General features: G+C 44.1%; 1 protein-coding gene across 1 annotated transcript; it reads right to left on the bottom strand.

Annotated features, from left to right (window-relative positions):
• Window positions 1-414: 414 nt before the first annotated feature.
• DYNC1LI2 (dynein cytoplasmic 1 light intermediate chain 2) lies at window positions 415-24,313 on the bottom strand. The gene is made up of 13 exons (XM_024733003.1): window positions 24,194-24,313; window positions 23,989-24,062; window positions 21,859-21,975; window positions 18,202-18,432; window positions 12,541-12,710; window positions 11,730-11,823; window positions 10,375-10,510; window positions 8,145-8,256; window positions 7,470-7,529; window positions 6,678-6,719; window positions 6,156-6,273; window positions 5,214-5,330; window positions 415-3,767 (listed from the first exon to the last, which is right to left on the bottom strand). Exons 1-13 carry the CDS (start codon window positions 24,298-24,300, stop codon window positions 3,667-3,669), a joined length of 1,479 nt encoding a protein of 492 aa, XP_024588771.1. The 5' UTR covers window positions 24,301-24,313; the 3' UTR covers window positions 415-3,666.
• Between the last annotated feature and the right edge of the window lie 272 nt (window positions 24,314-24,585).

Here is a 24,585-nt window from a genome sequence, read left to right as displayed (position 1 = left end):
AATCATGAGGAAACAGTAAGACAAATCCAGATTGTGGGATATTCTATAAGACAACTGGCCTGGACTCAGCTAATATATTTAGGGGTGAAATGCCCCGGTGTTTAAAACTTATTTTAAATGACTCAGGGGGAAAAAAGTATATGTGTGTGTATTGAGACAGATACAGGGAAGGAGGGAGGGAGGAAGAGAGGGACAGAGAAAGCAAATATGGCAAAAAGTTAGTAACTGGTGAATCTATGTAAAAGAACATGGGTATTCAATATATCCTCTTCCAACTTTCCTGTAGGTTTACAATTTTTCAAAATAAAAAGTTGGGGAGAAAAGCTGTGTAATAGATCAGCTTTAAAGAACAGAAAATTCAACATGCTTAAAGTGTTAATAATCAGAAACACAATTCATCTCTAATACAAAGTGTCCGATTTTCTTAAACATACTTTACTGTTGCCCATTTCAGCAGGTGAGAAGCATTATGGTACAGCTGCTCAGAAATTCCTCTATGAATCCTCAAGGCTTCTAAATTAGTTAAGTGAAAATTTCTTACCCAATTCAGATAATCAAAAACTTATCTAATAGACAAGAAAATATGTTGGACAACTCACACCCCTTGCACTTTACTTACAGCCTGGAACTCCACATATATCAAAATATGGTTTTAAAATATTCTTTAACAGAATTTCTGATAATTTCAAATGAGAGAGGTATACATTTTTAGCTACATGGTAGATACCTTATATGACTAGCAGACAATTCAGTGTATCTCCAGTGGGATGATTTATCATAAAGAAAGTCACCAAAAATTGTAAGCAGTCTGGATTCGTGTTTATTGAAGCCAGTAATTAGAGACATCTTCTTTTCCAGCACTAGAAAGCAAGGTTCCACATGACTGCATACTGCATCTGGACAGAGCCACACCCCTGGACTAAGGCTGGTGGGGGAATAATCTGCAGTCCTAATTTTAAGTTAAAAACACCAATAAACCTAGTATAGAGACAACAGTGAACTTTCACTTACAGCATCAACATTGTTAAGGTCATGATGTACAGAGCAGTCACTTTCAACTTTGTTAAACTAATAAAACACATCTTCAGTTTAAATACTGGTTTAAAAATGCCAATCCAAAAAAAAAAAAAAAGTGCAAACAAAATTAAATAATTCTAGCAGCATACCCGTTGCATTTTTAGGAAAGACTAATTCATGGCCTTTATCGTGGCCTTATCTTCAAGGTTGGGCTTATTTCTTTGATTTTTCCATTTTAAAGACAAACAGCAGATGTAACCACTACAATGTACTTAAATAGTCATAAAATTATCTTTAACAGTCTACCATACAAGTGTATTCTGCAAATGAAATGAATTTTACTTTAAAAAGTAAAGGCTGTTTATCGTTTGGCCTTTGGTTCCAATGCACGAAAACCCCAAAATAACAAAAAATATGCTCCCTCCTCCCACCCCCCCTAAAAAGAACCCTGCAGCTCCCCAAAGTTGGTAGACTTTGGCAACCACTGAGCACATGACACTATACATCAGTTTCTTCTGATCCTAGGAGTATCCACTTGTTATGAGAAACTAAAGTGATCTCCAAGAAACCTTCCTTCACAAGACAGGTGTCTTAGCATTTCTTCGGTTTTAGTACATTTTATATTGACACAAAAAGTGCTTATCAGTTTAAATGATAAAAAATTAAAAAAAGTAAAGTTTTGCATTAAAATTTAAACTCACACTGTATCCCTCTTAGGCATGTGCCGTTCGAAGAATTCTTTCTTATTTCTGAGGTCACTCATTTTGTGCTCCCTGCCCCTGCCAGCTGCTATGGAGGGATTAAGTGACCCCATCATTCGTGTGGCCACAAGCTGTTTGGCATCTATTGGTCATTATACCACAACCATCATTCCAAGTCAGTTTACTGTCATTACCTGGAAAATCTGGTAATGACAGATGCCAGAATACATTAAAAAAAAAAAAAAACTGAATTAAAAAGGGGGAAAAAAAGTGTATTTTCAACAATAAGACTGGCACAAGAAACACATTTTTATGTTTGTCAGAAAGGCAAGTAAATACTCAGCTTTCTCCTTAACAGTGTTCAGACCTTTACAGAAAAGCAACTCAAGACAGTCTTAGAGTCTTGTTATATAATATACGATATTAAGTTATGTCCAGTATGGTTAGTGGTCAGTCAAATCTGGTATGTAAAAGTAATGACATTAAGGAAGTTATGCTTAGACACAGTACAACAAACATTCATATAAAAAAAGTAAATTCCACATAAGTGAACTGTAGTTTTTCCCTTGATTTGACAACAAATGTTTTATATATTAAATTAATGGTAGTGTTTGCATTTTATGTTCTGTGTCATGTATAAAATTAAAAGTGCCATTTTAAATCCACAGAAGTCACTTCCAGGATGGTGGTGTGACATGACAATGTGCATGAATTTGCCCTACATGGAGACACTTGAAACACTTATTTCCATAAGAAAAAAATGCTACAGTTTATGAAAAACATAAAACAAGAGAAATTTCCATTTTCAATATAAAACATTCACACTTATTTGTCCATCTGATAGCACTGATCAGACCAGGGAGCTAGGACAAAACCCTTTTGCATCAATGGAACTCCACGAAGGTTTCCAATGACCATAAGGCAGGGACTGGTGTAAGCCAATTAACTGGAGTGTATTTACATTAAAAACCTCCTTCAAACTTTCTGTAGCACACTGCATTATGGTAAAATGAGAGGTTGGTCACCCATTCTCTACTAGTAGGCCAGCCTGTGGTAGTTAAAAAAAAAAAAAATTTTTTTAAAAACAAAGCAGAAGCTATTTAGAAAACACAATTCAAAGTAAACTAAATTTGTAACTGCTGACTTTAAACATACCCCACAGTGACTGCCCCACGACACACACGCGTGGAGCCCAACACCTCCCACAAGGACATGGCCTGGGCTAAGCACGTGAGTCCTGGGCAGCTGCCATCTTCCCCACCCCCATACCAGCTCCACCTGACTCAGGCGTCCCCACACTTAACACATCTTTCGTAAGTTAAAGATGCATTCAGAACAAGTCCAATTCCCATTTTGTTTAGTGTTTAGTTTGGAAATGCTTCTGATTTTAAGTCTTAAAAATGATTATTCGACTTCTACTGAACACACAGTATTTACTAACACTGCTCATCTCCTCCTCCTCCACTTCCTGCAACATTCAGCTTCCCTACCAACACTTCTCTCATTCCTCCTTTCAGTCTTTCTCTTTCCTGGACTTTCTGCTCCTTAATCTGCTTCCCAAGAACAAGTGAATCTGTTAACATGCAACTGGTCAGACTAGCCGCCATCTGATCAATGACTTCCTGGTCTCATTGGCTCCACCCTGAAAGTAAGTGGGCCCTCTTTCTCTCCATCTACCTTCCCCTCCCCAAGAAGCCCAGCTGCACTTGCTGCCCATGAGAGAGCCACATGCCTGAGAGTCCAAGGGTTATCCTTCACAAAGGGGTCTGACACATAACCTTCCTAAAGGTGCATTTCACACTCAGACAAGCCAATGAAGTATTTTTTTTTAAGTTCATCTCCCCTGCCCCAAAAAACTGATAGCATGTGCCATATCAGAAAAATCCTGGTCTTAGAGCAGATCAATATAGTTATTTGGTCATTTTACATATGCACTTTTTAAGGAGGATCAGGCTTCATTTTCTGTTGAAGAGTTTGTTACCATGGAGTCTGGTTTTCGAGTCATTCTATCCAGTTCCTCCTGAACATTTGTCAACACAGTCTTTTGTCCTTTAAAGAAAAAAAAAGCAGCAGTGATGAGAGAAGAAAAAAAAAATTTTTTTTAAGTAACATTTAAAATTATACAGATTTCAAAAAAAATTATACAGATTTCTATAATCATTTTTGGTGATAATAACTCCAATAAGAATGAGGAAAGTCTTTTTTCATTGCAATGGTTATAAGGAGACAGGCTCTAATTCAGCCCTTCTTAATTCCAAATGCCACAGGTCTGGGCTCCCCAACTACATTACTGCCCCCTGCCTGGGGATGCCTTTGTGCCAAACACAAAGGCCTTTCTGAAAACCCTCTCGCCCCTATGCTCTCTCATCACCATCTTCCTAGAGATCGTATTTGAGTTTCTGGCATGCAGCAAACGACTTTCTGTGCCTCAGACAGAACAGGTGTTTATGTTTTGTTACTAATTACAACTGATTCACATGGATATCCTGGAACACCATATTTCAATAAGAATGTAAGACTAAGGTTGGCCATTTCGATACAGCACAAAGTTGGTGCACATATTTTTTGTTGTTGAACACTAACTGGGGCCTAGAAGTGACCCCTATTTTCTCCCAGGGAATACCAGTTTATAGCCTGGGCCAACAGATCAGACAGACTCTGAGTCTTCAAGAACTCCAGAGCACCTGAAGGCACAGGCTGACCTGACAATGGAGTGATTTCTTGAGGGTTTCCTTTGATTGGAAAACACCAATTAAGGAAAATACTGTATTAATATTACTTATAGCCAATGGAAAATTAAAACCCTTTGGAAATGGCCTCAAGCTTTCTGGGAAAATTTGTAATTCCCAAGGAACCTGGTTCTTTTGTTTCAGAGACCAAAAAGACATAGACTTGCCCTATGTGCCCACATGGAAGAACAGATGGGTGGGCTGTCACAGAGATGTCTATGTGTGACAAGGGTGGGGAGCTTCATGGAGGAGAAAATGACGACCCTCCAGTGAGACAGTGAGGGTTCACAGGCAGCTAACGGCAAGACTGGAGGCAGTAGAGTGAGCAAAATCCTTATAAAGCAACGCAGAATATTAAAGACTAAATAAAATGTCAATGGTACACTCTAGACCACGACTTCCAATGGACAGAACTTCTACACCTGGGCCATGTACTGGGCTGACCAAAAAGTTCGTTACGTAAGATGTTACAGAAAAACCTGAACGAACTTTTTGGCCAGCCCAATATTTAGGATCTACCTCAACTCACCCAACAGTCAGTTCTTGAGAACCTGAATATACATAAATCCCACCTTAAATGTACCAAGAAACACGCATGGTAATAAGGTAATCCTACTGTAAGGTATACTGCTCAGTGTAAGGTGGAAATCTGTTCAGAACATCAAGGGGTCTGCAGGTCAGTGAAAGCAGACACTCCTGTCCACCACCCCACCTTCTAGCACTCCTTGATCACAAGGGTCCTAAGTCTTTGGGGGCCCTTCAGTACCTGACTTCTTGGCTGTGCCCTGCACCCCACCAGCACCAGGACTTCCAGGAGAGCCTGTTTTTTTACTCAACAGACTATTGAAGAAGCTGGCCAACACCCCTTCACTTGCTGCATTATCTAAGGAAACAGTAAGAAAAAAGCATCACACAAACTGAATGACCCAATTAAACAGCATCAAACTATTTTTCAGCTTGGAATTATCCATTTATGGTTATGATCTTCCTAGGATACTGAGCAGATTCATTCACTATGATGCCTTATACATTGCCACTGCTAAGGCTGATTATGTGTTAGCATAATTAATAAGTGGAAACCTGTTTAGATTTCCCACCTGTTCAGAGGCATAACAGATAACCTGTGCTCCACATCATCTCCCTGTCCATGAGGCAGTGTTTTTCAAAGTTTTATAAGCCCGTAACGTTCCAAAGCTGCTGTGAAAAGCTCTCATTCAGAATAGAAGATAGTCATCGAACATGCAAGAATTAAATATAATTTGAGGGTTTTACTGCAGCCAACATCTTGGGGTGTTATTAAGTCACTGGGGTAAGGGCTACTTAAACTAGTAAGTAACTGAGCTTGACAAAACAAGTGACAATTCATAAATGGTAATAATATAAACCTAATAAGCAACAAAACCGAGAACTCAAAATATACATTTTAAAGTGACTTCTTATGCTGTATTCTTCTCTGAATATAGAGGCCTAACCAAGGTCTTAAACAAAGCCAGGTGCAAGGGCCACCAATTCCAACAAAGGAAGAGGCCTTGGTCTCTGCCAACCATGAAATCCCTCTCTCAGAGAGAGGAAGTGGGAAGCAGCCCTTCTTGGGAAAGAAAACAGCTCAGCTGCCTTGAGTCTCCACCTTCCAAACCCAGCTACTCAGCCCCTAAAGTAGGAATGAGGCCTAGGACTAAACCACTCTCCAAAGAGACAGGATACATACTTTTGATGTTTGGGTCCGGCTTCTTTACTGACGTGCCTGGGGAGGCACTAGGCACGCTGGCTGGCCCTCCCCGGCCCTGGGTTCTTGGAGAGCCAGAAGGTCCTCTTGCAGGGGATTCCTAAGTCCAAAACCAGCCCAAGTCACACACAGGCATAAAAATAACAGAAAGTACATATTCCAAAAATGAAGACATGCTTCTGCAGGGTATTTTTCACAGTCTAGGGAGAAGGGTGGCAGGAATGGGAGTTTGTGCCCAGCTCAGTCCCTTTTTTAGATCCCAATTTCTCCTGAGAGAAGAGATACCAAGATAACAAAACCCGTTCACTCTAATTCCCAGAGCTGTATTCCTTCATCAGACGTTTTCTGAGTTCCTACCATGTTCCTGGCCCTGGGCTTTTAGGGGGACCAAATTCCCTCCGAATATACAAAAGCTCACACAAATGTAAGCTCTCACAAATAATGGTATAAAGTTTGAAGACATGACATTGGGTCTTGACCCTCTGTTTAGTTTAAGGTACTCACGGAGGCTCTCGTGGGTGTGGCTGGCTGCTTGGCAAGGAGTGACTGCAAAGAGAGGGACACACCGACCATTAACCAAGGCCTGCAGAGTGTACTGAAGGTCCGGAGAAACACTTCCAAGTATTCCACTAGAGGGCACCATTAACAACAACCAAGTCAGAGGTTCTACACTATAAATGCAAAATATTTAAATTGAGCAATTTGGTATATGGTGAACAAAAAATATTCCCAGTAACCAGTTTTGAAACTAAAGAAGCAAGGAGAGGACAAAAGGAAAAGTTGGTTAGAAGAAACATCAACGCCCCCTGCTGACCTGCCTGCATCATCAGGCAAACCCGTGATGTGTCTAACACCACTCAGTGAAACAGAAAGGTGGGACTGGGTCTGCATTCTGAACTGTCAGCTTGGGTTTACTCTCCTCACCTACATAATGTGTATATCAGCTCACCTGCCTTCACGCACAGGGCTGTGTGGGACTATGTGAGCTAACGGAAGTGAGGTCAGGGCGTTTGGTAAACTGTCAACATGGGAAATACTACGCCAGAAAATCTACATTTGCAGACAGAACAGGTACTTAGTAAGATACTAAGCCTATCACTGTAGGAGAATCTGCAAGGCAGGAAGGGGATCCCCTGAGAGGCCCCCTACCCTGTACCAATCCTAGAAATGGGAGAGAACAAGAACTGGTGGCAACCCCTGTGTCCCTGCAAGCTCTTTGTGATACCCCCACTTCACGCCAGGGAGCTGGTTTCATTCACGAGAAGGCCTCTGCTCTGGCCTCACTGGTCTTCTTACCTGTTGCTTCATTAGGAACACCTGCTCATCCTCCGCTGCCAGCTCTTTGTCGTGGACCAGCTGCGAAGTGAAGTGACACACTCATTCGTGGTCACAGACCAAGAGCACCCCCAACTACTTGTCAAAATTCATGCTGAAAGGAGAATCTTGTGCTCATGTCTCAACATGGGTTTGGGGAGTCCCTGCGGAGACTGCAGAGGTCAAGTCTTTCTAGCCTGGCAAAGACCCTGTTCCAAGACCAGCCTTGGCATATGGCCAAATGACATTTTTAAGTCTGGCAGGTTCTAAACAATACCTCCCAGATCCGGGTCTGCAGGTGATCACAGGAGCAAGTGGGATCTACTAACAGTAATCCAGAGGCAGCAGTCCATCACTCATGCTGTGCCACCCAGAGCCAATTACATAACAGGATTTCATCTAAAGACTTTTTTAAAAGGCCCTTGGATTTTTTTTTACCCCCCCAAATGGTTCAATGTGTAAGACTTGTTTATGTTTCTTTTCCCATGAAAAAAAACCTACAACTATTTCTTTTTCTTTTTTGGTGCAGCTTGTGGGATCTTAGTTCCCTGACCAGGGATCGAACCCAGTCACTCGGCAGTGAAAGCACAGAGTCCCAACCACTGAGCCGCTGGGGAATTCCCCACCTGCAACTCTTAAAGTGATTGATTTGGGTACCTTTCTCACAGGAGGTTTCACAATAAAGTCTTCATATGCATCTTCTGGCTTCACAGTTGTGAAATTTTCATGTAAAATAGCTATTTTCTTTTCATTGTCCCAGCCTGCAGGTCTAAAGGCAAAGACACAGAGACTGACTTGCTTTTCCTGGGACTGCCTTATGGAATACTCAGCACACTCCGGGTTAGAGAGGACTCCTGGCTGAGATCCTTTCCCACAAGTTCTGGTCTGCAGTTGCTGGGCCGGCTTGTAGCTTTTGGCAGACAAGCCAATATTCACTGCAAGTGTAGTCCATCAGCTCAACCTCACAGGTCCTGCTCCATACTGAGTTCATGAGGCCCAAGGCCTAAGGAGCCAGAGCGAGATCTTACTGACTATACATGCTGACCCACAGGAAGTGTTCAGAGCTTTTCCACAACTCTGCTGAGAAGAACAAGGACACAATGGGGCCCTGCTCTGACAGAGTGGAGAATACAGAGCAACACATAGGACAGAGCTCAGGATGGGGCTGTTTCTCTGAGAACTCTTCTGACAACAGTTTTCTTATGGATTGGTTAATTTTACTGATGTGTCAATATCTACCCTGGAGCCAAGGGGAGTAGCAGGACCTGCACTATCCTGGGCCTCAAACCAGAGGGACACAAGGAGTTCTTGAGGATCCTATGTGGGAGCTGCCCAGCTTGACATCGCAGGGCAGGATGGCACCCAGGTTCCATTAAGCTAAGCTGCAGCCTAGGGTAAGGAACAATTGTAAAATGCCCTATATGACATACTTTTATCTAGAAGCTCTAAAAGATGGCAACTGATTGTTCCCACAGGCTTCTCATTCTCCATCCAACTCCTGCTCCACAGCTCTAGAACCAAGAAGGTGCTTAGCCAGGGCTCTCCACCCCAATGGCTCCGACGACTTCACTGGCTCCCCAGCAGGCAACTACCAACAGGACCAAAGGTGCAAAGGGACAGAGCATGACCAAGATATTGCCATGACCCGTGTCACCTTCAGAAGCTCTGAGCTGCTTCTCCACTCCAGACCAGCCCTGAACACATCCAGTCTCCCTGATCCTCCCTCTCCTCAGGATCACAAGTGATTTGGGTACTGACTGACTCCAATAGCATACCACTCACTGAGAGCTTGTGGCTTTGGTGCTGGCCTGACTGCTCTAGACAACGATTCTCTAAAATCAGTCTAAGTCTCTATGTCTGCTCTCTGGGAAGAGCCCAAGTGAGGCTCTCCCTAAATGTTGAGGAGGCAGCCTATTCGGTCCCGAGAGCTCTCGGCTTTCACACCTTCAGTCTTCTCCCAGACTCTCCCACCCTTCCACTCCTTCTGGCCTGCCTGGGACGCACCACTCACCCTCCCAGCATCACTCCTCTGCTCTCCCTGCCACATTGCCTCTACTACCCCAGTACTGCCCTACCCCTCCTCGGCTGTGTGTGTCCATTAAAGTGCCATGTGCAGGGACCACATCTCGTTCATTTCTGCCCTCAGCATAGAACCTGGTCTCCGAAGAAGTGCTCAGTATTTGTTGAACGAACTGTAATTCTTTCTTAAGAGGATATCTAAGCCTAAAAGCATGATACTACCACAAGTCCTCTCAGGGACCACACCTTCAACATTTACTTATGCATGCACAACACCCACCATTCTCCACTGAGAGAATGACACAAATTAGGACTAATAGGTATCCAAGTCTCTGCCAGGACAATCAGCCCCAGTGGCTCCTCAAATGTGAAACACCGGAAACACAACAGGCGTTCAGTACAGCCAAAGCCCAAGCTGATGGGGCGCGAAGGAGGGCGTAGGCAGTCATCCCTGCCAATGGATGCCAATAAACCAGATGCTCCAACGGAAAACGTTCAGGATCCTCAAAGCACCAATTCCCTATACTGCAACTCCCTCACTCAGCCGGTATTCTACCAGAGTTGACAGTAAGTGGCAAAAATGTTTTAGCAACTTGCTCTCAATGAAGAAAGGCAGCACCCCTAACCTCACTCCACCCAGTTCCCCCAGACTGGAAGCAGAACGGCAACTAATCTGGAAAAGAGCAGAGATGGAAAGGTGGGTGTATATATCCCCTGTGAGGTCCAACTCCAAGCACTTTGCCCCAAGGTAGTAGAAAGCTGGCTGTATAAGAGAGAGACAGAGCCATCTTACTTGGAAGGATAGAATGTAAAGAGCAAATGTACCAGGAAGAGAAGCGTTTGAAAGCATCACCTATAAAGAACTCACATAAAAACTGCTTCCTTTTCCACAACTAAGGCAGGCGTGGTAAAGTGGAAACCATATGTTTTATGAACTATGTACTTATACAACAAGTCGAGGTTTTTCTCTTCCTTCACTGATGTGTAAATCAAGGCCGCTCCATCTAATCAATCTGCTTAAGGAAAACCAATTCACTGCAAGAGGAGACAAAAGCAAATACATACAAGCACAATCCTCAAAGTACTAGTCACAGGATACTCAGTTTTTGATCAACACACAATTAATAGAAAGTGTTAAAATGTTAAGAACTAAAAAGGTAATAGTAGCAGAAGAAGTAGGTCAAAAGCATAAAGCATGTTGATGATAGCGGGCCACGTAGTTCATTTCTGAACATGTAAACTGTTGTCTTCTGACCCATCAGGTTGCGTCCCAAGCAGTCAACTTAATGGTTCTGAGGGTAGCCCAGGAAAACCCTCAGCATATCCAAGGTACACAGATTCTTTCCTAGACAGATGCCCACATGTGATCAAGTTGGTCATTAAGCATACAAGAGTTGGGTACCTACATGTTATTGGCACCCTCCACTGAGCTGGACAAGCTTAAGAGCCCAAAGGAAGTAGTGGAACCCACCCTTACCCTCCCCCGCCCAGGATGTGGGATGATGGCACCAACTGCTATTGGATTTTTACAGAAACAAGACTCAAAAGTCTGCTGACACAGCATCTCTCTCACGGACAGCACAAAACATAAACATAAAGGAAACCCTGTAGCAGCCAAAACACTATCATGTTGGATAATTAACCTTTCCTATAAAAAAAGCAAAGTTTAAAAAGATTTCCAAGATATGATAAAAATAATTTGCAATAAAAGTATCACATATCAGCTTTCTTCTTAATACAAAAGCCTATCAAATGTACATCATTAAAAATAAAAAGTAATCAAAAATAGGCACAAATTATTAAGTCTCAAATTCTAACACAGTAAACTTTTAGAAAGTAAAATGATGTATACCACGGGTTCCCAACCCCGGGTCCACAGACCGGTATTGGTCCTCAGCCTGTTAGGAACCGGGCCACAAAGCAGGAGGTGAGTGGTGGGCAAGTAAGTGAAGCTTCATCTGCCGCTCCCCATTGCTAGCATTACTGCCTGAACCCTCCCCCGCCCCCCGTGGTCCGTGGAAAAACTGTCTTCCACGAAACCGGTCCCTGGTGCCCAAAAGGTTGGGGACCGCTGATGTATACAATTTCACCCTGGCAAAAAACTATTCTGGATTCAGGAAGTACTTTATCTCTTTGAAGATGCCCCATCTGGAGGAAGCCTGGATTAGCACACACAGAAGGGAGCCTGTGCCCCTGGGCCCCAACACAGCGCCCCAAGGATACACTGGAGGCAGAACCTCCGTAGGTGTGACTGGATGAAGTCAAAGTGCTCGTCCCTGTAATCATGCTCCTTCTCCAGGACACTCACCGCATCACACTGCAGGTAAGACAGAAAGAGAAAGGAGTCATCTTTTTGCCTCTCTGCCTGCTAAGGATGGGAACACTGTCTTCGTCAGTAATAAAGTATCATGGCTTCAAAGGCGGCGGCCATGGGACTTCCCTGGTGGTGCAATGGTTAAGACTCCGCGCTCCCAATGCAGGAGGCCCGGGTTCAATCTCTGATCAGGGAAATAGATCGTACATTCATGCTGCAACTAAGAGTTCGCATGCCACAACTAAGGAGCCCGCCAACCACAACTAAGATCCAGAGCAACCAAAATAAATAAATTAATTAAAAAAAAAAAGAAGGCAGCCACAGCCCAAAGTCCAAGCGTTAATTAAATAGACAAGAGTGAAAAGCCACTGGAGATTCTTCTTTCATCCTGGGCCTCGGTTTCCACATCTATAAAGTAGGGATATGATAGCCCTGATCACCTCACGGTTGCTCTAAGCATCAAACAAGGTCACATCAGGGAAGAGGCCCACTGGACATGGCTGTGCACTGCACACTCCACAGGGCTCCATTCTCACAGAATATGATGTGAATGGCACATGCTGCAGTTGGGCAACCTAGTGGCTCTGACTAGGATCAAAGAACTTTTGAAACCCCCCATTTTTTTGTTTGTTCTTTATTGGATTTTTTTCTTAATGCACTTAATTTATTTATTTGCTGCACTGCCAAACCCAGCCAAGCATACAATTCCCTGGCACACACCTTCGTGCACACCACCAACACTGGGATCCCCAGGTTATGAGTCAGCACGTTGTTACCAAGAGGCAGGGCAACATTTTCTTCATCAGGACCTGAGGTCAGAGGCCCTCTTCTCTGTGGGGAACCTTGACAACCTTCCTCAGGCTCAACATAGTCTTGAAAATCTTTCACAACTACAGGTGAAAAAGAAGAAGAAAATTACACACACACACACAGTAAAAAATGCACATGCCAGCTTTAGAAAACTGAAGCAGGTAGTAATAAGCACAAAACATAAAGAGTTGTGACAAACTTCCTAACTGCATCTGACTTAACTGCAATATTAGGGATTTAAGGGTGGTGACACAAAACCTCAATTCTGACATTTTCAGTCAGTCTGAGCAGTATAACTTCAGAGCAGTAAAGATATTCCCCTGGTCATCTTTAATTGCATCTAACTCTTAACAATTAAACAGGTTTTTAAAAACTCCTAAGGCTTCAATAGTTCCTACTATGAAAAACAAAACAAAACACTTTTTTTGGACCACGCTGCAAGGCTTGCAGGATCTTAGTCCCGCTACCAGGGATTGAACCCAGGCCATGGCAGTGAAAGAGCCAAGTCCTAATCACTGGACCACCAGGGAATTCCCAACACTTTTCCTATATATTTTACATTTTCAAATATTAGGATAGTCGAACTGTGTTACTTCAACAGACGCAACCACTAGAATAGGTTACAACTTATAAAACTCCTCAGAGTTCTCATCAAAACCACCTGAATTACCAAGAACATGCTGTTGCCATACAGCTGAGGTGCGTCCGTGCTAAAGAGCGAGGCTGGACTTGCCAGCACCATCTGCATCTCATCATCCTCACTCTTGGGGACTCAGTTTCATCTTTAGGAGATCCTGAGTCACATGTGTCACGGACCCGTTCCTGCCTAACACAATAAGGGGTGAGTGATATAACATCTACTTCTTGGCATTATTTTGGCCATGGGTGCAACCCCACAGGAGGGCCTTCAAGCTGAGCAGTCCATGGTCTTGGTTAAGGCAAGTGAACACAAAGTCCACAGACCTGCACCTTTTCCTGGGTGCTTCAAGGTTATGTCAGGCCAGAGAACAAGGACATGGTGATTAAAGCTACTTCGAGCCGGCAGCTCTACTCTTCTACACACAACATGACTAAAGGACCAAAAGGACTTTTACTCTCATCCACAACATGCTCACTGAGAAAACACAGACAACTAGATTAAAGAGAATCTAGAGAAAAGTGCATGTACTCTTCTTCAACCACAGAACAGGTTTCGAATATTTTAAAACAGTGAGTCCTAATTTACAAAGGCTTTAGGTTATTGTTATATAAGCTTCTGGAATTATCTGGGAGCACAATATCTTTCATATAATACTGGGAAAAAACCACTGCCTAAACCCTAAAGCACAGATATGACATTTCATCTCTACAACTTCTCTTTAATTTAGCTCATTCATATAATTTCATTGCCAATATAAATAATCTACTCATGGGACTTCCCTGGAAGTCCAGTGGTTAAGACTCCATGCTTCCAATGCAGGGGGCGCAGGTTCAATCCCTGGTCGGGGAACTAGGATCCTGCATGCCGTGTGGCCAAAAACAAAAAAAAACGCACAAAAACAATCTACTCAAGAGATTTTTTTTTTTTTTAACCATCAGTGCAGTTTATTTCTTCAGATTCAATAAATGAATACTCAAGAGATCTTTACTGCATTGCACTTTGGACAAAAACAGAGAAGCATTTTCTGATGATTGCTGAAGGCTCTTAAGAAATCAAAGGCTCCCACATTTTCTCTCTCTCTTTTTTTTTTTTAAATCTGCTTTACTTTAGCTTTATGGAGCCAAGATTGACACACAAGAAACTGCGCATGTTTAAAATGTAAATCTGATTTTTTTTTTTCTTTCTGGCATGGCTCACGGCTTGCAGGATCTTAGTTCTCTGACAGGGATTGAATCCGGGCCACCTGGAATCCTAACCACTAGGCCACCAGGGAACTCCCTAAATTTGGTATTTTTGACATATGAATACACCCATGAGTCAGTACCACAATCAAGACAGTGCATTCGGGGGCTTCCCTGGTGGCGCAGTGGTTGAGTGTCCACCTGTCGATGCAGGGGACATGGGTTCGTGCCCCGGTCCAGGAAGATCCCACATGCTGCGGAGCGGCTGGGCCCATGAGCCATGGCCGCTGAACCTGCGCGTCCGGAGCCTGTGCTCCGCGACGAGAGAGGCCACAACAGTGAGAGGCCCACGTACCACACACAAAAAAAAAAGACAGTGCATTTATCTATCACCCCCAGAAGTTTCCTTGTACCTTTTGGTAATCTATCTTCCCCACCTGTCCTCAACACCATCCCTAACTCCAGGCAACCACTGATCTGCTTTTTTTTTCAATACAGATTAGTTTGCATTTTCTAGAGTTATAAATGTAATTTACATGTATGTAATTACATTTACATATGTAATTACGTTTATAATATAAATATAATTGAGAATATGTACTCTTTTTAGTCTTCCCACATTTTCTCTTTAAAAGCATTTTAACAAATCTTCAAGTCAATGAAAAATACAATGGCTTAACTGTCTGGGTAATATCTATAATTGCCCAAGGTCACGTGAGGCACTCAACCAGGCTTCCAAGACAGTGAGCATGGCAGAGCCTGGAACAGGTTACAGGTAAGCTAAGTGACTGTGGAAAGGAAGGCAGGGGTGGGGCAGCTCCAGCAGTCTGCTCCATGAACCTCCACTACCCAGCATGCTGTATAAACTCTGCTGCATTCTACATAGGCCATGATATGAAAATGGTTGGGAAACCCTGGGCTAGGCTATTCATTCTCTGAAGGAATGACTGAATTATGGCTATCCAAAAACAGTAGGAAATGCACATGTGTTTTTAATAACTCAGCATTTTAGAAAATAAGCTGGAAGGCAGAGCAAATATTCATAACGGGGGTGGTGAAAAGGAATGATAAAAACATAGTGAGGACTGTGTAATTTGGATAATAAAATGTGCATTTCCCTTAGGGTACACACATACCACAGTATTAGCAGTTTCTCTCTAGGAGGTGGGATGGCCAGTATTTCACAGCAGGGGCCATCAGCCCACCACGGGCTCCCCTTTAGCATCAGATGGGAGTGGCTATGGGAAGGAGACTGCAGAGCGCCGCCTCTTTCTCTTCTTTTCCCTCCTACCTCATTGATCACCCGTTAGTTCCACAGTTCTGAGAAGACCCAAGAGACTGCACCTAATCTTTTTCCTCTACTTGATAAGCAACTGAAACCCCAGACACAAAGCAGTAAAGACAAGACTAACCTACACACAAGCACCACCTTCTGGCAGCTTTAGGGGTTGCTCTGCCCTCCCCCTCAGACAAACCCTGCAGCCAAGCAGCTGCCGCAGATTCAGGACCACTGAGGAACCTAATCCAGAAAGAGACTGGCTGGCCATGGAGCAGCTTTCCAAACTCAGCAGATTGGAGACTGGTGTTGGATCAGAAAGCAGGTTGGGTGACAGCCCTTTGCTCATTCAATACAATACCTAGAGTCCAATTAATCTGCAAAGTGGGAGTCCTCTAAGCAAGAGGATGGCCAACCACTTTATTAAAATGTAACCTAAAACTAGCACTAACAAAGGCACTCCTTCAACGGGTAACAGAAAGGCATGAGTACCATTCCAAACACCTCAGAGGAAAGGTGGTGAATACACAAGAGGCTCTCAGAAGGTTAGCCAGAGCTATGAGGCACGGATGTGGTGCCGGCAATCGCCAGCCGCCCTCCAGTGTCCTCTCCTCTTCCTCCTTACAACCAAACCGAGCACTGATACTTAGAACACACGGCCACACAGACTACATTTCCTTAGGAAGTGTCTCCTTAGGAAGACAGCAGGCACACACCCTTCAGCCCTTCTTTGAGTTTCCTCCATCCTGCTGCCTGCAACACAGATGTGAAGGCTGGAGCTCTGGTGGCCAAGAGGAAGAGAACCACACCCTAAAGATGACAAAGCAGTAAGCACAAAGGAGCCAGGGTCCTTGACTTGTCTTCCTCAAGATGCTTTCCAGGCCTGAACTGCCTCTGGATTTCATTCACAGGAGAGAGAAATAAAACCCAGTCTTGTTTAGGCCAGTGTTATTTTGGGCTTGTGTCACAAGCAGCTCAATCTAATCCTAAGCAACACAGACATCAATGACTAAGACCACAAAATAAATTCAGTGTGTCATGGGAGCACAAGCTCCCCAGGAGCAGGCACCTTGTCTGCTGTATGTATCCCCAATGCCTTGAACAGATCTGGCACCAGGCAGACAGTCTCCCTATTTGGGAAAGAAAAATATCCTTGGCTCAATCTCTTCCTTTTTTTGTTTTAACAAATCTTTACAAGGTTATAACTCTAGGAAAACAGGTTCAGAAACTGAAATCTCCTGTGCATTAACCCACTAGTCTGGGTACGATGGTAAATGCGTAGCGAAAGGAGAACAGCTCTTCAGGCTCTGAACTATTCTCAGAAGTTGTCTTTAGGGTCTCTATTTCAGGGGAAAAATAGGCTTTATCTAGAAAGGTCAGTGTTTGAGGACAGATGTGCTGAGCTGCATAAGAATCACTGCAGCACACGTGGGTGTCCCAGGAAACACACATGCACACAGCAAACTAAAGAATTCTATGTTAAACTCCCTGTTTTAGCTAATGTAGTCAGGAGCAAGTGAAGTTATGACAGGAAGACACACAGCAAGAAATCTGATTTGAAAAGCACATCAAAATTTCTGAACCCTTCTGCCAGTACGTTTGAAGATCCTGTGTGCCATGCTCCAGAAGCCCTCATTAATTCACTAAACGGAATGATGTCATCCCGTGGAAATAAGCCAGGCTAAGCCAAGACTGCCCTGGCCAAGACAGCACTGCTGCTGCCACAGCTCCAGCCCCTGCCCCTCCCATTTCCCTGGCAAGTGAACAGAAGCTGATGTAACTGCACAGAAGCAACGAAAAGGAAAAACAAGCTTCTGAACCACATTAAGGAAAACAAAACAAAACAAAAAGAACTTCCTTTAAAGTTCTCTGTTCTCAAAAGGGCTTGGATGCCTTGAGTCTTAAAATATCCTTTCATTTTAATGAAAAAAAAAAAAAAAAAGAATTTCTTATTTCTAACTAAAATCATATTTGCTGGATCCCCAAAGGAACTAAGGTAGGAACTCAAAGATTTATCTTTTGTGGGTCTTCCTTTAAACCTGTCAACAAGAGGGTCCATAGGACCTCAATGGAAATACAGGGAAATGGACTCAAGCTGCAGAGATCCCAGTAAATCTCTACACCCACTGATACTAACTCAGCAGACCACGAGTTAACAGAACAGCAAAAAGACTCACAGAACTGATCACATTTTGGGGGTGAGGGAAGAACCCTTATTATAAAAGAGAACCAATGAAAATAATAAGGAATACTGATTTACTTTCTTCAACTGTGACAGCTGAGATAAAGACTGCTTTGAAGACTTTCTGACTACTGAATCTACAAAAGCAAATCTGAAATAAATGGTGCAAACAAAACACAAACACTCTGTAAGGGAAGCTCTGCAGCCTCTTGACACTGTGAAAAGGAAGGTGGCTGGAACCATCCAAAAAGACGAGTGAATTTTCCAATTAAGAAAATCCTGTTTTACTTACACTTCCGTTCCAGCTCCCTCATTTCTTCTGGTGGAATTTTCATTTTATCAATGTGCTCACGTAAAACACTAGCCCATTTCTGTAGAGATTCCATCATAGTCCAAGGCCTAGACATGTCTGCAACAAAAATCACCAGGGTCTCCGGCAAGAATTCAGCAGAAACTGCAAATTTCAGCAGACCTTTGTGATACAAGTCTCCATCCAGAATCCACACATTGCAGCGTGTGTGATCTAAGAAAAGAAGTGAAGCTAAGTTACTGACAATGACCATCAGCACAGCTCAAAGAGCCACATAAGGAAGAACTTAAAGGTGACAGCCACAGAATTCCACACAGAACAGAGACAGAAACCCTAACCAGAAAAGGGTCCAAGTGCTCAGTGGCAGCAGCTCTTCATCAAGGTGCCTTGTGAACTGTTTAAACTATAAAATTTTTTAACAACCATAATATACTGTGTCCACATCCAAAAAGATTCCAGCAATGTCTGAGGAGTAAAGAGTGAAGGACATTTTGTCTTTCAGTAAGCATCAAAAGATACTAATAAAAGCTACAAATGTTCCCCGGACGACTGTGCCATAGTCTAAATAATCCATTCTTCTAAGATATCAGCAATCTGTGAGGCAGCAAGCTGTGCCGAAGAGCCTGTGGTTAAACAAGCTCTTCCTGTGTCAGTCACACTAAACAGTGTGCTCACATACCACAAAGGGTGCCAAAGACACAGGACCTTTGTATTTAAATGCCAAGATAAACTCATTACTTATATAAAATGAGATATGAATTATGGGGTGCCTGATAATATTAAGGAATTACACTTATTTTTGATATGATAATATGATTATTTTTTAAAAATCCTAATCTTTTAGACATACATATGGAAGTAGTTACACATAAAAAGATATAATGTCTGAAATTTGCTTTAATAATCCAATGTGGAGTGAAAAGAGAAGAGGGTGAGAGTACAGCTGAAATAAAATTGACCTAGAACTTTTAACCTGAAGGCAGGTGACAGATATATTGGGGTTCATCAAAATAGTCTATGCTTTTATGTAGTTTTGTTTTCCACAGTAAAGTTAAAAACATATACAGACAAATGTGCAAGTGCTGACACTTAATGAAGCATGTGATTCTCAAATTATATCTGGAAGATCAAACTGTAGAAGATAGTTCTCCAAATTAATAATATACTTTTTAAAAAAATTTAGACATCTTTTTGAGAATTTTTTTTAATAAAAGCACCATGAGGGAGAAATCCTACTATCAAAAATATCATTTCATTAATTTCTTCCCCAATAAATTGCAACTTACCCTTTAAAAAACCTGTCTTCTGTTAGCTACCTTTTTTTGGGTATAATCAATTCACTAACATGCTGTGAAAAATTTTATATTCATGACTTTATTTCAACAGTACAACAAAGGTATCTACATCTAGCTATACTTTCAACACTCTAATGCATTTCAGATAGCGGTTTTGACTTGGATTCTACGAATGCCTTCAAAAATACTGCACTGTTGGGACTTCCCTGTCGGTCCAGTGGTTAAGACTCTGTGCTCCCAACACAGGGGACACGGGTTCGATCTCTCGTTGGGGAACTAAGCTCCCGCATGCTGCACGACGTGGCCAAAATACAAACAAACAAACTGTACCTGAAGTCTACAGATTTTAATGTATTTTAACTCAAAGGTAAGTGAATATAGTTACTTTGATGCTTGGCATGAAATATGTTTATGCCCCTTTGAAACAAGCAGCTATAGCAATGTCAGAGTATCTACACCATGTTTCATATACTTTCAAAAGGGTACTAGACCTACCACCTGTCTCAAGCACTCAGCTACACTTGACACATGCCACCTCTCATTCTGTCAACCTACAAATTGGTACCATTGCCCAATACTACAAATAAGGAAACTGAGGTGTAGAGTGGTTAAGTCAGTCACAACTAGTAACTAACGGAGTGGATTCTGAACCAGTTCTGCCTGGCTCCAAAGCCCAAGTTCTTTCCACAATAATCATCAAAGACAGGAAGCAAAACACTCAGACATATGAGGCCCCCTAGCCCAGCTCAGTGACCCCTGACTCCCAACCCTACCTACACAAACGCCAGTGGGCCTAGGTGGGCACTGGAAAGCCTCTGCTCTCCTTACACAAGGAGAGCCCTTAGCACCAGGTCTACCTCCTACCTTTCTTTCACATCCTTCAGAGAATGTTCAGTATGGCAAAGGAAGCCAGGGAAGAAGGAGCAGGAATAAAATCTTGGGGTCCTAAGGTGACTACTAAGTTAAGATTAAAGGGTTTTTCCCCTCTATTTAAATGATTCTTGGATCTCGAAGAATTAAGGTGCAAGGAAGGACCTGGGTTCAGCTTCTTCATTTTAGCAATAAGGAAATGGGGAACCAGAGGTGGTGGGATCTGCCCCCTTATATAATCACCCCTACATCATGGTCCTTACTGTACAAATGGGTAAATGCAATTTTAAGAAAGTAATTTAATGAAGATATTTCATCCTTACAGTGTAACTTTTCTACAAATAAAAAAACCTAGGCATTAATAATTATTTACTTTAGAGCCATCCAAGATCTAACACAAAGCCTAAAATTTTACAAAGGAGGTATTACTGACTAGTGGTAACCAAAAACCATTATTCCAATCCAACTCACAATCGTACTTATCACAATTTTAAATGATATCTAATCCTTATAATAGGGCTTACCACGCACTTCTTTTTTTTTTTTTTTTACCATGCACTTTTAACCATCCCAATTACCCAGAAGGTAGAAAACGATTATTATCCACATTCTAGACGTGAGAAATTAAGAGAACATTATTACCTCTGAGCCTCTATTCTCTCCACTGGGGGAAAAAACAAAACAAAACAAAACAAAAACACACAAGCAATCAGCATTTCTACACTGTCACAAAAAGACTCAAAACTCTTTTGTGAATATCTGTTAAGCTTTTATACTCTAAACCACATCAATTTCAGATTCTCCACTAAAACCAGGCAGAGTAACAACGGTGCCCAGATCAGTCTGCCAAGTGTTTCTCTCATAGAAAAGTCCAAAGCACTTAAAAACTTCTTAGTTTCTTAATAAATTTTATCTATCTATCTATCTATGGCCACGCTGGGTCTTCGCTGCTGCACGCGGGCTTTCTCTAGTTGCGGCGAGCGGCGGCTGCTCTTCATTGCGGTGCGCGGGCTTCTCATTGTGGTGGCTTCTCCTGTTGTAGAGCACGGGCTTTAGGTGCGCGGGCTTCAGTAGTTGTGGTGCACGGGCTTAGCTGCCCCGCGGCATGTGGGAGCTTACTGGACCAGGGCTCGAACCCGTGTCCCCTGCGTTGGCAGGTGGATTCTTAACCACTGAACCACCAGGGAAGTCCAAAAACTTCTCAGTTTCTTACTTTTATCTGCATTTGAAACTTTACCCTCAGTCTCTCCTCTTAAGTAAGGGCTACCCAGAGCAGCAGGTAACAGGCCCATTCCCCATTTTGCTAACATACTCTGTAAAGAAAAATAGGTAAAGTCCTACAAAGAGATACACTTCATCTATTCCCCTGTGACTAATTCTCTTAGCCCTAAAGAGAAAATTGAGAATGCCTGGGCATGTTGCAGGAGTGGCAACCGAGGAGTCAGAGACTTGCATGGATCAATGCTTCACTCACCATCTCGGTCCTCGTCGTGGACACTGAGGTAGAGATACTCTAGGCCTCTTCCTTTTTTGCCATGCTCAGCTCCTTGAAGTTTAGTCATGAGGGTTGTTTTACCAGAACCATCTTCACCTATAAGTGATGCATGTAAGACAAAGCGTACCGCTTATTCTAGGCAAGGATGGGGAGTCTGGACATTCACACAAGGAACTTTCATGTGGAGCTTGCTATTGAGGTCTCACCTGTATTCATAAACAAAGCAGGACCTGCTGTAAGAGTGGTCAGGGTGGGGAGAGGTGATAAAGGCGGCAATTTCCAAGATCTAAAATGACAATCTACTGCAGTCACCCTTACCTCACAAGGAAAGGAAGAAGGCAGGCCCGCAGGCCCTACCTATAATTTATAACACACGCATCTGGAAAAGTGAAAGTAAAAGGGGGGGCTAGTTTCTCACAAAATAAACTTTTACCATAAGGAAAGCAAGAAATCTTCAGAATATAATTAACCTTAAAACCTAGGGACTCTGAACTGAAAAAGTCTGATCCTGCCTCATAATCATAAAGAATGAAGCTGTTATTCACCTTTGATTTTAGTACATTTCTTTCATAAGCACCCTGAAGGCTAGGAAACTGATGAAAATAATTACAGACCTAAGCAAAACTCTTAAGCACTACCTTAGTAATTACCAAGAGCCCCCTCATCCCCCTCCACCCAGCTAACAACTCTCCCTCCCCCCAAAAGAAACCTTAAACATCAGAAAGAGCCACCACCAAAAAACACTACTAAGCACCCCTGGGATTTAGTAATATGTAATTACAGAACATGAGAACTGAAAGGCATCCCACAGGTCCAAGTCCTCCTTTCCACCCCCAATGCCACTACCTTACTCAGGCCCTCCACATCCCATCTGGACACGGTGAGCACTCAGCCTGACTTCAGTACCTGCTCTTTTTGAGCCACCTGCCACTCTGCTGCCAGCACCCCCTTTCTAAACACACATGTGGTGCCCTTGATCCCCCAATTCGTGAAGACCTCTAAGGGTCTTCTGTTACTTGCTGCAGTGGTCATCAACTAAAGACCAGCCACTCACCTCAAAAACAGTGGGAAAACCACCCTCACAGTGATTCCCGTGAGAATCAGAGGATGGAGGTAAAATAAAAGGCCCTTGAGAATCGGGTGCCTTCAGGAAAAAGCATCGACTCTTCAGCCTTCCACCATCTGCCTCGGACTTACCTCATCAGACACCTTCCACAAGGAGGCTGTGGTAACTTCCAACACCCCCGCCTCGCCTTGTCACCTCTGTATTCCTGCAAACACTAACCCTCTGGGCCCCTACACGTTAACACCTACCCTTCAAAACACCTAACTCCAAACAGCATCAAGCCATATGATGTGCCCCAAATCATCTGTCTATGCCCAACATGGTGTAGTGCAATCACCAACACATCTATCTGTGTCTCACTAAACTGACATTCTTGTGTAGTGTCTGAGGAATGTCTGTGCTGTCCCAGTGCCCAACCGACAGTAAACGACCCACTCAACAAATGGGTCTGCTGTATAAATGAACCCAGCCAAACTCCCTTACTTGTATGAGCAAAGGAGACCAGAGACGCTGAGAGACCTAACCCAGGTAACCCAGCAGTGAAGGCTAAAATAATGTAGGAAAAGTCCCTGGGGAAGACTCCAAGGCCTGCTGTCCTTTGCAGCGCCCCTCCCACCGTGCACCGCTCATCAAGATAGAGAAATGGCTCCTGTGGCATCTCCCCACAGCCCGACGACCCCCAGTCACCTCGTTCGCCCGCCTCCTCCGCTAACCTCATCTACTCCCTCCCCTCTCTACGCCCGCAGTTCGGTGAACTTCGAGGCTATGAGCGCAGGAAGTCAGGGACATTTAAAGCAAAGCTGATGTTGCGGCCAAAAGACTATGGAATGTGCCGACGAGCCCTTGCCAGCATCCCTGGGCTCTCGAAAAGGGGCAACGTCCTGACCTCGGCCGTAGTGGACTTGGCCACTCTCAGGCTGTCCAGCCAGGGTCTCCAGGCTCTCCCGGGCAGGCGGCAGGGGAGAGGAAGGCTGGCACCAGTGAGAGGGCGCCCGCCTCGCCCACCCCAGCTCTCCGGGCAACGCCCCGCCACCGGCGCTCACCGAAAACCAGGATGTTCTTGCCGGACGGCAGCTTGGACCTGGCGCGGGTGGACACCTCGCTCAAGATCGAGGACCTGTGGGGACAATGGCACAGCGGTCGGCCCTGGGGCCAGCCTGAACCTGACTGGCCCGCGACGGCCCGTTAAGTCTGTCCGACGGTCCGGCCCGGCCCGGCCAGCCCAGCCCGGCCGCCTCGCGGTCTCACCATAGGCTCTGGCCCTCCTCCTCCTCAGTGGTCAGGTCGCCGGCGGCCGCCACCGCGGGCCCGTTAGGACCCAGCAGCAGCTTCTTCTCCACCCCCACCGGCGCCATCTTGCCAACTGCAGCCACAAAGAGGGCCCTCCCCCGGGCCCGCCGAGGACCCGCGAGGACCCCGCCGGCCCGTCCGCGCCTGCCGCGCCTCCAGCCGCCCGCCCCGCAGGGTCCGCGCCGCCCGCCGCGCTCCGCCGGGCTTGCGATGTCCGCGGCTCCCGCAGGGTCTTGAGGCCAACGCGGTGGCGGGAGGTGGGCGGCGGTCAGGCGGCCGCCGGGGCAGCCCTGCTCGGGGAGGCGGCGGCGCGAGCGGGAGCCACCCGGGTGGAGGGCGCGCTAGCGGCC

This window comes from Neophocaena asiaeorientalis, unplaced genomic scaffold (assembly GCF_003031525.2).
Source record: "Neophocaena asiaeorientalis asiaeorientalis breed wild unplaced genomic scaffold, Neophocaena_asiaeorientalis_V1.1 scaffold90, whole genome shotgun sequence".
In the NCBI taxonomy this organism is placed as follows: domain Eukaryota; kingdom Metazoa; phylum Chordata; class Mammalia; order Artiodactyla; family Phocoenidae; genus Neophocaena; species Neophocaena asiaeorientalis.
The sequence above is the reverse complement of the archived record's forward strand: the minus strand, read 5'-3'. Positions and strand labels throughout refer to the sequence as shown.